Raw genomic sequence first — 12411 nt, 5'->3', positions numbered from 1 at the left:
GCGATCAGAGAAGCAAGCTTCTTCTGAAAGGCTGAACGATAGCATGCTCGGCCTGTTTCTTATTCCATTTTTTGACAAAAAAGCATTTCTCTCTCTCTCTCTCTCTCTGTTATTGGTTCTAAGGCCTCGGAACGACGACGTCTCGTTTACAACAGTAGTCGACAAACAGTACTAGCGTATAGCTTATACGATTGAGAAACTGAAACTGAGCGTCCAAAGAGTATCTCAAGGCACGCGCAAATATATTTCCAAACTTATCACGTAATAAATCGTGTGTCTAACTAAGAAAAAACACATTTTTTTCCGAAAAACGATTTTATTCATCAATTTAATCTCCTCCAAGAGCAATAAAATCATTCCAACGCTTCTCTATCTTCTCGATGCCGTGTTTGTAGGAAGATTTGTCTTTTGCCTACAAATAGGCTTCAGTTTCAACAATTGTTTGTTCATTTCAGCGGAATTTCTTACCGGCGAGCATTTTTTTGAGATCAGCGAATAGCCAGTAGTCATTGGGGGTCAGATCTGGACTATACAGTGGATGAGTAGCCAATTCGAAGAGTAATTCGTTCAATTTAGCCATCGTTGCCATCGACTTGTGAATCGGTGCATTGTCTTGTTGGAACTGTGGTTTTTTTTTCGACATATGAGAGCGTTTTTCCTTAACGTTTGCATTCAAACGATCCAGCAACTCTAACAATTTTTTATGCGCATCCAAAAACATTCCCACCGAATTTGTGCCTTTTAGACGTGGTTCACCGGCAGCAGTCCACTCAGATGATGATCTTTGTGATTCCGGAGTGAAGTGATGGATCCATGTTTCATCCATTGTCACATATCGACGCAAAAAATCTGATTTATTACGTGTACACATAGCCAAACACTGTTCGGAATCATCGAAACTTTGTTGTTTTTGATCGACTATGAGTAAACGCGGCACACACTTTGAAAAAAGCTTTCTCATAGTCATGCATAATTGTCTGATATATCTACGGTCTCAGCGATCTCACGCAACTTCAATTTACAATTAGATACAACCAAATTGTGGACTTTTTTGTTATTTTCTGGAGTAACCACATTGATTGGACGACCAGAACGTTCACCATAATCGGTGTCTGTATGACCACGTTTAAATTCACGAAACCAAAAACAAACGATTCGATGTAGCAGAGTCCGGATAACACTTTTGGAGTCATTACTGAGCTTGTACAGTATTTTTTTTCAACAAGAAGCAGTGATAAATCAACACACAAAATTGTTTTGAAAATAACAGTAGCTTCACTTAAATGGCTGTCAATTTTATTTGACTAATCGAAATGTCATGAAATTTCGCACATAAGATTTGTTCTTGGTAGCTGCACTGAAACTGTACTGAACTGGACCAGTGCAGGCCAGTTCATGAGTGTGAGAAAACGATACAGTGCAGAGCATTTGTTGATTGTTGTATTTGAGGTTATTTGATGTGATGCACTGGCTGAACTGACTCTAGACCCAGTGCAAGCGGTACAGTGAAAACTAGTTCTCTTGCACTGCTACTAAGAACAGCGACACTAGCGCTTGTTCTGCTACAAAGAACGCTTTAGTGTACACTTTCTGAACTAGTTCTGCCAGTGCAGCTACCAAGAACAAACCTTTTGAAAGTTAGTACTTCATAAACGTCATATGAATTTGACAATGTCAGCACTATCTGTGTGTAAGTTACACGACTTATTGAGTGATGTAATATATCAATAAGTCTTGACACCTTCAGGTTAAAGTCAGATACTTTTCAAACAACCCTCGTTTATATATATATTAATAACATGAAAATACTTATGTATAAATTATTTGAAAAGATTATTATCAAATATTTATTATACATTCTTAATGTACTCCAATTTGGGATAATTTAGATAAACTACTTCAACTTGTTTATCAAATATAACTATAATAAATATCCTACCTTGTAGAGGGTAAGTACTGGTTCCATTGTTTTCGTTATAATATGATCCTCTTCCCCTATTCATCTTTTTTAATTTTCTACCACAACTATCACTTGTTTTATCTTCTTAATATAATTTATATGCTCTGAATTAAATCATGTCGATTTCGCTATTACTTCAGACTCCTACAAAAAAGATTTTAAAGTGATAGCTAATCAAGTATATCGTAAGGACAAATTTTGTTATCAAAACATTTAGTAAGAGAAAATACAGTTAGCGTTGTATACGAATAAATCTGTTGTGTAAGATACTTAAATTTAACTGGAGAGGTTATCATATTAAATAAAATTATAGCAGTTGTTGTCAATAAATTTAAATAACGATGGGAAATTCCTCTGCAACTAATTTAATATGTTCATTTTTTTTATATATATAATAAAACCATTCAAACATGATTAGGTGATTAATTTTTTAAATTATATTTTATTATAAAAATATTGAACTATATAATACAGACGCATCTTGATCAAAGAATTCACGGCACGATTTTCCGTCTTAGTATGTGGAAAGTTTCAAATTATTCTTCAATTGCAATTCGGACATCAGGAAGAGAGCGGGACACTCGACGAATCGATTCTCCATCCTGCATGAAATGACGGATGTTCGCGAGTATTGGATCGTTGTTTATTTACCCACGTAAATCTTCGAGCATTTCCTACATAACTTTAATCCCTCACGTGACCCTCAAACAGGACGAACCCTCATGGATACACAAACACTGCCGACAGACACACCCCATGTAGGTTTCATTCTTCTTAATTGAAGACGTGAGGATTCTGGTCGTTCCAGTACACGCAGCTTGAGGGTTGCTACATCCGACCACAAAATGGAACTGCGACAGCCGAATTGCATATTGGTTCGGCTGCGTAACTAATACCAGCACTACTGTTTCTATATTTTCGATAGTTGCTACCGGTCGTCTAAAACGCGGCGCGTCGACAACAGAGCCCGTTTTCAGGAATTTCTGGTACGTCATCCACACTGCTGACCGATTTTTTAGCGGCGAATTCGGTAATTTTTAATAAGATTCAGTAAACTTAGTTTCGTGTTCCGCGGAAACGTTACAAAAAAAACTTTTTCTTGAAGCTTGAACTTGTAAAAGTTATTCATTCTGAAAATGTATCTAGGTAATCGACGAACACATGTTATCATGACACAGACTACAACTCTTTGAGGCTGGAATATGCTTCGTTTTAATCTTAATCGACGTATGAGCTTTGCCGGACTTATGCAGATTTTTCGGGGGCGTTGCCCGAGTTTTTGGTGATGGAAAATTATTTCTAATTCATTTCACTAGTTTACAAATTTCATCTTTTTTATATACAGAAAAAATTTTTATATGAATGTATCAACCTACCTTTTTTAAAACCTTAAAAACCCAACCAAATCATTTTTTCTACTATCCTACATGGTGCCTCAAGTTGGTAAGACGATGACGGAATTGGATGGGATTTGGTATATAGGTTGAGTTGGAGGTGAGAGCTCAAAATAAGCAGCTCTAATTTAACAAAAAAGGCATGTAATCGATAAAACCGCATAAATGGCATATAATTTGAAAATAAATTGCTTGAAATAACTCAGAGAGTTTGAAAGCACACCTAGAACAAACTTAACCTAACTTAACATAACCTAACAATTTATGTTTTTCTTTTTAGATTTTAGATTCGGATTACACAATATTAATCATGTTTATAATGATTAAATTCAATTGTAATTCTAATTTTTAGACATTTTTGTATTGTATTGTATTTACGGGTTTGATAATCCCAGAATACAATATAACAATCAATAAATCACACATAAGTCCAGCTTTCACCCTGTTCTGTATCTCCAGTACAGTCTCGTTTGGTTGTTTTCAATTATGGGGGAAACAAGATGTAATTATCTCCCATAAACGCTGCCATGAGCATGTACCTTATAGCTTCGTTTACACTGAGTCTTTCTCGATTGGATTCTTCATTGAATGTCCTCTCTAAGCTCTATTCTAAACACCTTCTATCTTAATCGGATGAGTAAGGTTTCTCCCGGCTTGGTCTGCAGCCCTCTAAATATTCTTTCCAAGGTCAGATCAGGTTACTTTCACCTTGCAATTGGTGTTTCCTAGGGTCATGACCACCTTATTAGCTAGTCTTGCACACCAAGTATACTCAGCGTTTCATAAAGGTAGCTTCTTTTTACGGCTTGCCTATGAAGAGTTGATGTTGAATTCGTAACATTTCTCATGGAAACAACGATGGTAAATATGTGATCTGTCGTTGTTCTTCCTCTTCTGAAACCACATTGGTAGTCTCCAATCACTGGCTCTGCGTACACCTCCACCCTTCTAGACAGGCATGGACTCATCTTTCTACACTTTCCTGATGAGTCCATGGATCCTTGCCTTAAGTTGTTCGCCTCTTTAAGAAGTTCTGCCCATATGAGATCTTCATCTGGTGACTTGTGGTTCTTCATTGCTTTGATGGTGTCCTCTACTTCTTTCCTTGTAGGCTCAGCTACGTAGATTTTGTTCTTACTTGTTGAAATAAGTTCATAATACATAATGGTTCTGTTAGATGATTATAGTCCGGGAGACAATAATATTAAGTTGGAACAATATGCGAACGGTCACAAAATTATCTGAAACGTCTTTGAAATCATCCAATTATATGTAATTTTCACGTTTTCACTAATTCGCGGGAGCAATTGGACTAAAGCACGTTTTCCATGAAATCAATGCATCTAACACATTTGTATGAAATAAACATTCCATAATTAACTATATACAGCTTTACCGATGTGAAACAAAAATATTTTGTTTTCTACAAGATTTGGTGTTTTGATTCACTATTTTTACCCAACTGAATTTTGTTCCATAATTAGCAACAGGGCAAAATGTTTAGCAAAAAATCATTTTGACATGATAATCTCTAAAACTGAACACTATCTACCGTACTATTACTTGAAATTGGAAAAAAAAAGAAGAAGAATAAGGTTATAAAAAAACGGGTAACTTCTAAGTTAAAATAGTATTCGAAAAAATTAGAAAATTCAAAGAAAAGATATTTGTAAAGTAAGTAAACTTTGATTCGTTATTTAATATCAATTATTATCAATTAACAAACAAAATCACATGATAAAACCATGTCTACGACACTGAATATTGTGGATGTATACAACAAAGAACCAGAAGCAGACAATGGAATGCTTGCTTTTAGGAAGTTCAAAGAGCATTATCTTTTGTTCGTGATTTTAGTTATCAGAATTTTAGTACAATCTTTGGAGTAATTAGGTCCCAATCCAAACCATTTATTTGAAATTTAAATACGTTTTATTGAAAGCACAACATATCATCAAGCTTCTATGAATACTTTATTCGATTTAAAACTATTATTTTTTCATAATTACGAGGGGTGTATTAAAACTTAGGAATAAAATAAGACAATGTACGAAAGTAGAAACAATAAGGAAAACGTGCTTGTGTCTATTGTTAGCTCGAAAATAAATTGTTAGACGGTAGTTAAGATTCCGTTTTAAAAATATCAAGCCATTAAACCAAATCCTTTACGTCGAAATATGATTTTTTTATTGTATAGTCCAAAAATAGAAAATATCTTAATAAAAATTGAAACTTTCATATAAAGCACCCTACTAATAATAAAATCAAAATATCACATGTTTTTATCTTTTATTAAAATAATAATTGGACATCCCGTATGCTAACAAGATTTCGTTGACACAATGTATATCTTAAATGAAGTTGTTTTTAGTAATGAGTGGTATGTTTACAACGTCAGTTAGTACCCTAGATAACTAACAAACATCATTTAATTCTTACGCAAATAATAGCAAAACCATATTTTATTGTGATAGTTTATGTTACATTATGTGTGACATATTGGAAAAAAATATAAAAGAACATAAAAATATGTATTAAGAAGAATGTAAGAGAGATATTATATAAGTAACTGTATTGAATAGACATTTTCAAGATTGGGCTAATTCAGTCACAGACCCATAAATGGATTAATAATTTAAAAAATACTTGTGTGAGAAAAGATAATATTTTGCAGGAAATTTGATATAGTACAGAAACCTTAGTTGTATAAAATTTAATATATTATTACCCTATAGCAATTTAAAAACCTTATTTTCTGTGTACAAGCTTTTTACACGTTTTTTGAGCAATTATAATTATTTGTATTGAGATTGCAGTGGTTTACGCCTAACGACCTAATTTTGAGTATAACTGCATTGTAAATAAGAGTTGTATACACTTCAGTTTTTGAAGAACAAGTTATAATTGCTGACTTATTAAAATAATGAACAACGATTAAGCTAAAGCGCGAATTTGCTGAAACTACCTTCCTATATATCGACCAGTGTATGTTAAATTGAAATAATTATGAGTGAAAAATATCTTGATATACTTACATATCACTTTTATTTACAGAAAAATTCAGTTCAATAAATTAAATTTTCGAAAGTACATGAACACGTGGTTGTCGAATATAACCAACGAAAAAGCAAACACTTGTACGCGAGGCTACCGAAAGTTAGAATACCGCCATTTTCCCCACAAAAATAGACAAAATATACATGTTTGCCAAATCTCTTGAAACTAATGAAGAAGTTTTCGTGAAATTTAACAAAGACTATGGAAAAAGACACAACTAATATAAAAAAGAGTTATATAAATGATCTTGACTTTAAATTTGTAAAAATGGACTAAAATCAAGATCATTTATTCATAAACACATATATAGAAAGGTCTAAAAATTAAGTATTTGAAGAGATTCATATTGAAACATAAAGTCAAGAAACAATATTTTTCATAATATCCAGATATAGTTAAAAAATATGAACACCAATTTAGGGTTATGTCGTGCTTTTCAAAACATTTGTTTATCTTTGACAACATCGCGGTACAAAATGTAATGTATATGGGAAACGTTACGATCCTTTAAAGCAAGCAACCATACATACAGTTAAGTATAAAGTATCACATGTGACTAGTAAATATTTGAAAAACCATGTGCTAACGATGAAAATCATACACATACCAGGTATTCTAATTATTACTGTGTGTTCTCCTTTGAGCTTTACGCCGAAAAATTGTTATTATTTGAAACAAATAACAATTCGTAATATTGTGTCTGAATTAAAAGTTATATAAATATTATTCAAAAACTCGCATTTAAGAAAATCTTTCTTGTATTCCTGCTATACTAATGTGTTTAGTTCGTATTATTAGTAGTTGAAAGATAGGATTAATTAAAAGTCGACGCCACTGCATTGTCGAAATTTCTCTTTTTGATCACCTGTATTTTTTGACATAACATTCGACGTTCTTTTTAATTACGTACTGGGGCAAAAATGATGTTTTCCTTTAATATATGTAACCTTCATTTTTATTGTTTCATCATTTCTTTAATGTTGAATTCATATTGAAAAAAATGTTATGTATGTATATGTAATGCTTACGTAACACCTGAGATCTTAAACCAGTAAATATTTTTCAAACAAATATGATTTTATAGTTAAAGTAATATTTCAATAGGGAATATTTTGAAAAACATAAATGCGGTGAGTAATTTGTAATATATTTATTTCAAAATTATTAAAGCGATGTTGAACAGATGCCTTTTGAAAACGAGAAAATAACAGTATTATATGGTTCCCAGACTGGAAACGCTCAAGATTTAGCAGAACGAATTTGGAGAGAATCTAAAAGATATTATTTCTTAAGTTCTGTTAAACCCCTAGATGATTATAACATTGTTAACCTAGTAAATGAAACATGTGTTATAATTGTTTGCTCTACTACTGGAGAAGGTGACGAACCCGATAATATGAAAAAATTTTGGAGGTTTTTATTACGAAAAAATTTATCTCCAAATTCTCTTTCGAATCTAAGGTAATTTCAAACAAATATATTTATTGGATGAATAACTTTCACGTTCTATAGATTTGCTGTATTTGGATTGGGCGATTCTAGTTATACTAAGTACAATTTTGCTGCAAAGAGACTTTATAAAAGATTATTGCAGTTAGGAGCTAATCAATTATTACCAATAGGATTAGGAGACGATCAGCATGATTTAGGTTATGATGCAGAAGCTGATCCTTGGATTGAAAAATTATGGAATACTTTATTACAATTGTATCCACTACCTTCGACGGTTCAACCACTGCCAAAAAATTATAAAGTAGAACCAAGGTTAGTGGATGTCCAATTAATATAACACGTTGACTGCCAAGGCAATTTTCACAATTTTATTTTATCGCATTAAATAATTAAAAAAACTAATTTAAATATAAAGCTATTAATGGAAGGTATAGAAAATGTAGAATTTTTTATTTCTTAGTTGAATTATATCAAAAAATCTTCTCGTGGGGATAAATTGTGAGTTATTTGGTAATTGGCAGTCAACGTGTTGATAATACTTTTACAACTGTTTTGTTTTGCAGATGGAAGATATTTAGTTGTATTAATAATGAAAGTAAACTAAACATAAGGCGTAAATCTATTTATTCTGTGATTAAAAAACCAAATGATTTCACTGCTAGAATTATTCAGAATAAAAGAATTACAGCTTCTAATCATTTTCAGGTATTTTTACATTAATTATTAAGTTGAGTCATGATTTTCCATTGTGGTGTATTATTTTATTTTTAGGATGTTAGATTAATAAAATTAAAATGCGAAAATCAACAATACTCACCTGGAGATGTGGTAGTTTTAAGACCAAGAAATCTAAAGTGGAAAATACAAGAATTTTATGACGTACTTACTACTAATGGTGTTAAAATCACACCGGAAACTAAAATCACCGTCGAACAAAATGACCCTACCATGACAGTACCAGAAGTATTAACCCAAGAAGTTACATTTGAAGAATTGTGTTCTGAATATTTTGATCTAATGTCCATACCGAGAAGATACACTTTCCAAATTTTAGCTCAATTAACGGATAGCGAATTAGAAAAAGAAAAATGTTTAGAATTTACAACGGCCGAAGGACAACAAGATTTATATTCCTACACTTACAGACCAAAGAGAAACATCGTGGAAGTTTTACAAGATTTTCCACACGCTACTAAAAACTTGAATCTTGAAATACTTCTGGAAATCATACCACCTATTAAACCTCGAGAATTTTCAATAGCCAGTAGTTGTAGGGCTCATGTAAAAGAAATACATGTTCTATTAGCCGTGGTTAAATATAAAACTAAATTAGCTAAAGAGAGGTATGGCTTGGGATCTAATTTTTTAGCTGGATTGAAAGAAGGTGATGAAATAACCGGATGGGTTAAAAAAGGAAGTTTCAAGTTTTCATCTGATCCGGTAAGAAATATTTTTGTATCAAAATGTTTAAAATCCTCGTTATAACAATAACAAGGGTTTAAAAGAGAAACAGAGTGAAAGTGAATAATGAAGTTATTTTAATTTTAATTAGAATATTTTTCTTTATTTTGATTCGATTATTGAGATCTAATAAATTTTATTTTTCTATAAAATTCGACATTAATTTATATTAATTATAGTTTTTTTCAGAATATTCCTGTAATAATGGTAGGACCAGGAACGGGAGTAGCACCATTTCGTAGCTATATATTTGAACGATGCTTAGAGGATGATAGCAATGAAAAAAATTTATTTTTATTCTTTGGCTCCCGTTACAAAGATAAAGATTATTTATGTAAAGAAGATTTCGAAGATATCAGTAACAAGCAGAAATTAAATTTGATTACAGCTTTTTCTAGAGAACAGGATGAAAAAGTGTAAGTGAAATTCCTTGTTGTTTTCATCAATAAGCCAGAAATAAATGTATGGTTGACTAAATTGACTATTTAGGATCAAAATAATCTAGGATAGTCAAATCAGAGATGAGAGATGTAGAAAAAATATATAATGGGTTGTATTCCATGAAGAAGAATGTACTAGGTCTCTTTAAACCATACTATAAATACTAGATGCACAATATGAATACAAGTCAAACACGATTGCAGAAAAAAAAATGGATTCAATGGAGGAAAATAAGGAGACTTGGAAAAACAAAACAGTGACAATCACATTAGTCAGATACTGGATTTATCTGAAAAAAATCTCAAAATTTGTGATAAATTTTTTCATATTGCTATCAAGAATACAACCTAAATGGACAAAATAAAAAAAGTGTCAACCATATCATTCAGCTACTGTCGTTAAACCAAAAGATTCTCTTGGAAGTCTTGATATCATTGATCTATGTCTAAAATAGGATGCTGAAGTCAAAGAAGGGACACTCATACCAGTTAGCTACTAAAAGAGGATCCCTATATAAGCCTTGAATCCTATGTAAAAATCTTTTCCGATATCTACTGAAAAATATTATCCAAAATACAACCAAAATAATAAGAGGATACTCAAGTCGAGAATATTTAATCCCAATAACAAATTTATGATTTGAACATTAAGATGAGCCTGAAAATAAATGAAAAAATAAAAAAATGTGGACAATAAGAAAAGTGTCAACTATATAACTCAGCTAATGTAGTAAGGCCAAAAGATTCTCTCAGAAGCCTTGATATCCTTCATCTATGTCTACAATAGGATGCTTAAAGTCGAAAAAGGATCCTTATAGAAGCCTTGAAATCTATTTAACAATCTTTTTAGATCCCTACTAAGATTATGGTTTAGAAGACAACCTGAGGACTATTAGGCAAAATTAGGAAAGAATGTTTGATGCCACTATCACTTGTTGATTGCTTAAGAGAGTATGTGGAACCATAAAGAGGATCTAGAAAGTGAAAAACCAATCAGGTACTGGAGTTATATCAAAAAAATTCCACAAGAGCATCGAAATTTGTGTAACAATATTTTCAGATCCCTACTTAAGATGATTTGCCAGAATATATCCTAAATAGTAAGAGGATCCTTGAATCAAGAAAACATGGTGTCAATAATAACTATCTATGGTTCAAAAATCAAGATGTACCTGAGAATAAATAGAAAAATGATAAAAAAGTGGCAAAATAAGAAAAATTATAACCATAGCAATCAGCTACTATAGTTAAACTAAAAGATTACTTCGAAAGACTTGATATCCTTGATCATTGTTTACAATAGGATACTGAAACTCAAAAAATTACCAATCTTACTTATTAGCTACTAAAATATTCCCAAAGAAGCCATAAAGTTTATTTAGAAGACAAGCAGAGGATTCATGAGGTGAAAGGAGAATATTCAGTGCCAATACCACTTGTGTATCATTTACCAAAATAGATGGGGAAAAGAAGAGGATGAAGAAAGTTAAAACAGTGATAACCACACTGAAATTTAAAAAAAATCAGCATATAATCCTTAAAATCTGTATAACAATCTGTTTAGGCATCTATAGAAAAGTATTATATAGAATACCAATTGAATAGTATGAGAATTCTTCAGTTAATAAGTAGGAGTTGAATTTAGATGAAAAATAACAACTAACAGTGAAGTCACCTGATCTTGGATGATCTTATTTCCTAAAAGGAATGTAACTGATAAATTTCTGATGAAAATTTACAGCAGTACAATAAAGAGTATATTATTCACTCATACCAAACTTCATTTTAAAATGGTAGCTCAGTACTTAAATTATAGGCTCACTTTTCAATATGTGAATAATTATTTTCACTTATGATTGTAATAAAAATTTTCCGGAGACTCCTGGAACTTATTTTCAGTGCTATGATGTGAAGAATAATTTTTAGACTGAAAATGCGCTGGGATTTTGAATAAGATTTTTTTTTAGGTACGTGCAGGATAAAATAAAAGAAAATAAACATTTGGTGTGGGATGCCTTAAAACAGAATGCTCACATTTTTGTGGCAGGTAGTGCTAAAAACATGCCCAAAGATGTCAGAAGGGCTTTTGTTGAGGTTTGTCAAGAATGTGGTAACATGGCAGAGGAAGAAGCCAACATGTATATAGGAAAATTGGAAAAGAATGGACGTTATCAAACAGAATGTTGGTCATAATCATAAATCGTTTATTTTGTTTTTTTTTTGGTATCAAAAACTTGAAAACTTATAATTATCTCACTGGAAAAATTATTTCAAAAATTGGAAAACAGTGGACGTTATTAAACAGAGGTCATAGTAAAAAATGTTTATTGTTGTGAATAAAAATGTTCGTTTTAGTATTTTGTTTTTTTTTGTATCAAAAAATTTGAAAACTTTCAATTATCTCACTGTTTGAAGCAAGTGTTTCAAGTGATTATAAAAGAAATCGAAAATATGGTGAAAAATTCTAATCATTTAACGCCCAAACAAAATCAAAAGGTAAAGTCTAGTGAAACAACAATTTTTGGTCAATTATAGCTGATGTCGGGTAGCCGAAATAAAGAAAATCAATATTTTTATACAAATAGAATAAGTAATTCTGAATTTAAACTGCTTATTACAAATAAAAAATTCCTGACCAAATTAAAAT

The 12411-nt window shown here is 31.5% G+C and overlaps 2 protein-coding genes across 7 annotated transcripts in view; one reads left to right on the top strand and one right to left on the bottom strand.

The window, feature by feature from the left end:
* The window catches only part of LOC130452408 (equilibrative nucleoside transporter 1-like), a 22757-nt gene extending 16212 nt beyond the window's left edge, over positions 1 to 6545 (bottom strand). Inside the window, exons 1-2 of the mRNA XM_056791680.1 lie at positions 6390 to 6545; positions 1940 to 2104 (exon numbers count right to left, since the gene is read on the bottom strand). Of these exons, the coding sequence (XP_056647658.1) occupies positions 1940 to 2003 (64 nt within the window). The 5' untranslated portion in view covers positions 2004 to 2104; positions 6390 to 6545. The remainder of the gene's footprint in view (positions 1 to 1939; positions 2105 to 6389) is intronic.
* Positions 4937 to 12411, top strand: LOC130452405 (NADPH-dependent diflavin oxidoreductase 1). Of its 6 annotated transcripts, none has more exons than XM_056791668.1 (7): positions 4937 to 5028; positions 7582 to 7872; positions 7924 to 8175; positions 8427 to 8568; positions 8635 to 9303; positions 9514 to 9740; positions 11732 to 12372. In XM_056791668.1, exons 2-7 carry the CDS (start codon positions 7595 to 7597, stop codon positions 11955 to 11957), a joined length of 1794 nt encoding a protein of 597 aa, XP_056647646.1. In that variant the 5' UTR covers positions 4937 to 5028; positions 7582 to 7594; the 3' UTR covers positions 11958 to 12372. The 6 variants fall into 6 exon arrangements, 5 of the variants coding, with proteins under 5 accessions (XP_056647646.1, XP_056647648.1, XP_056647644.1 ...); XM_056791670.1 differs by having other exon boundaries at positions 4940 to 5028; positions 7640 to 7872; positions 11732 to 12369; XM_056791666.1 differs by lacking the exon at positions 4937 to 5028 and adding an exon at positions 6945 to 7021.

Source organism: Diorhabda sublineata, chromosome 1 (assembly GCF_026230105.1).
Source record: "Diorhabda sublineata isolate icDioSubl1.1 chromosome 1, icDioSubl1.1, whole genome shotgun sequence".
NCBI classification, from domain to species: Eukaryota; Metazoa; Arthropoda; class Insecta; order Coleoptera; family Chrysomelidae; genus Diorhabda; species Diorhabda sublineata.
The sequence above is the reverse complement of the archived record's forward strand: the minus strand, read 5'-3'. Positions and strand labels throughout refer to the sequence as shown.

Bases quoted from the DNA above. Each gene is read 5' to 3' on its own strand.
- LOC130452405 (XM_056791667.1), top strand. From the start codon at position 7,595: ATGCCTTTTGAAAACGAGAAAATAACAGTATTATATGGTTCCCAGACT. The intron at 8,176-8,426 runs GTTAGTGGATGT...TTTGTTTTGCAG, and splicing joins AATTATAAAGTAGAACCAAG to ATGGAAGATATTTAGTTGTA. The intron at 8,569-8,634 runs GTATTTTTACAT...TTTTATTTTTAG, and splicing joins CAGCTTCTAATCATTTTCAG to GATGTTAGATTAATAAAATT.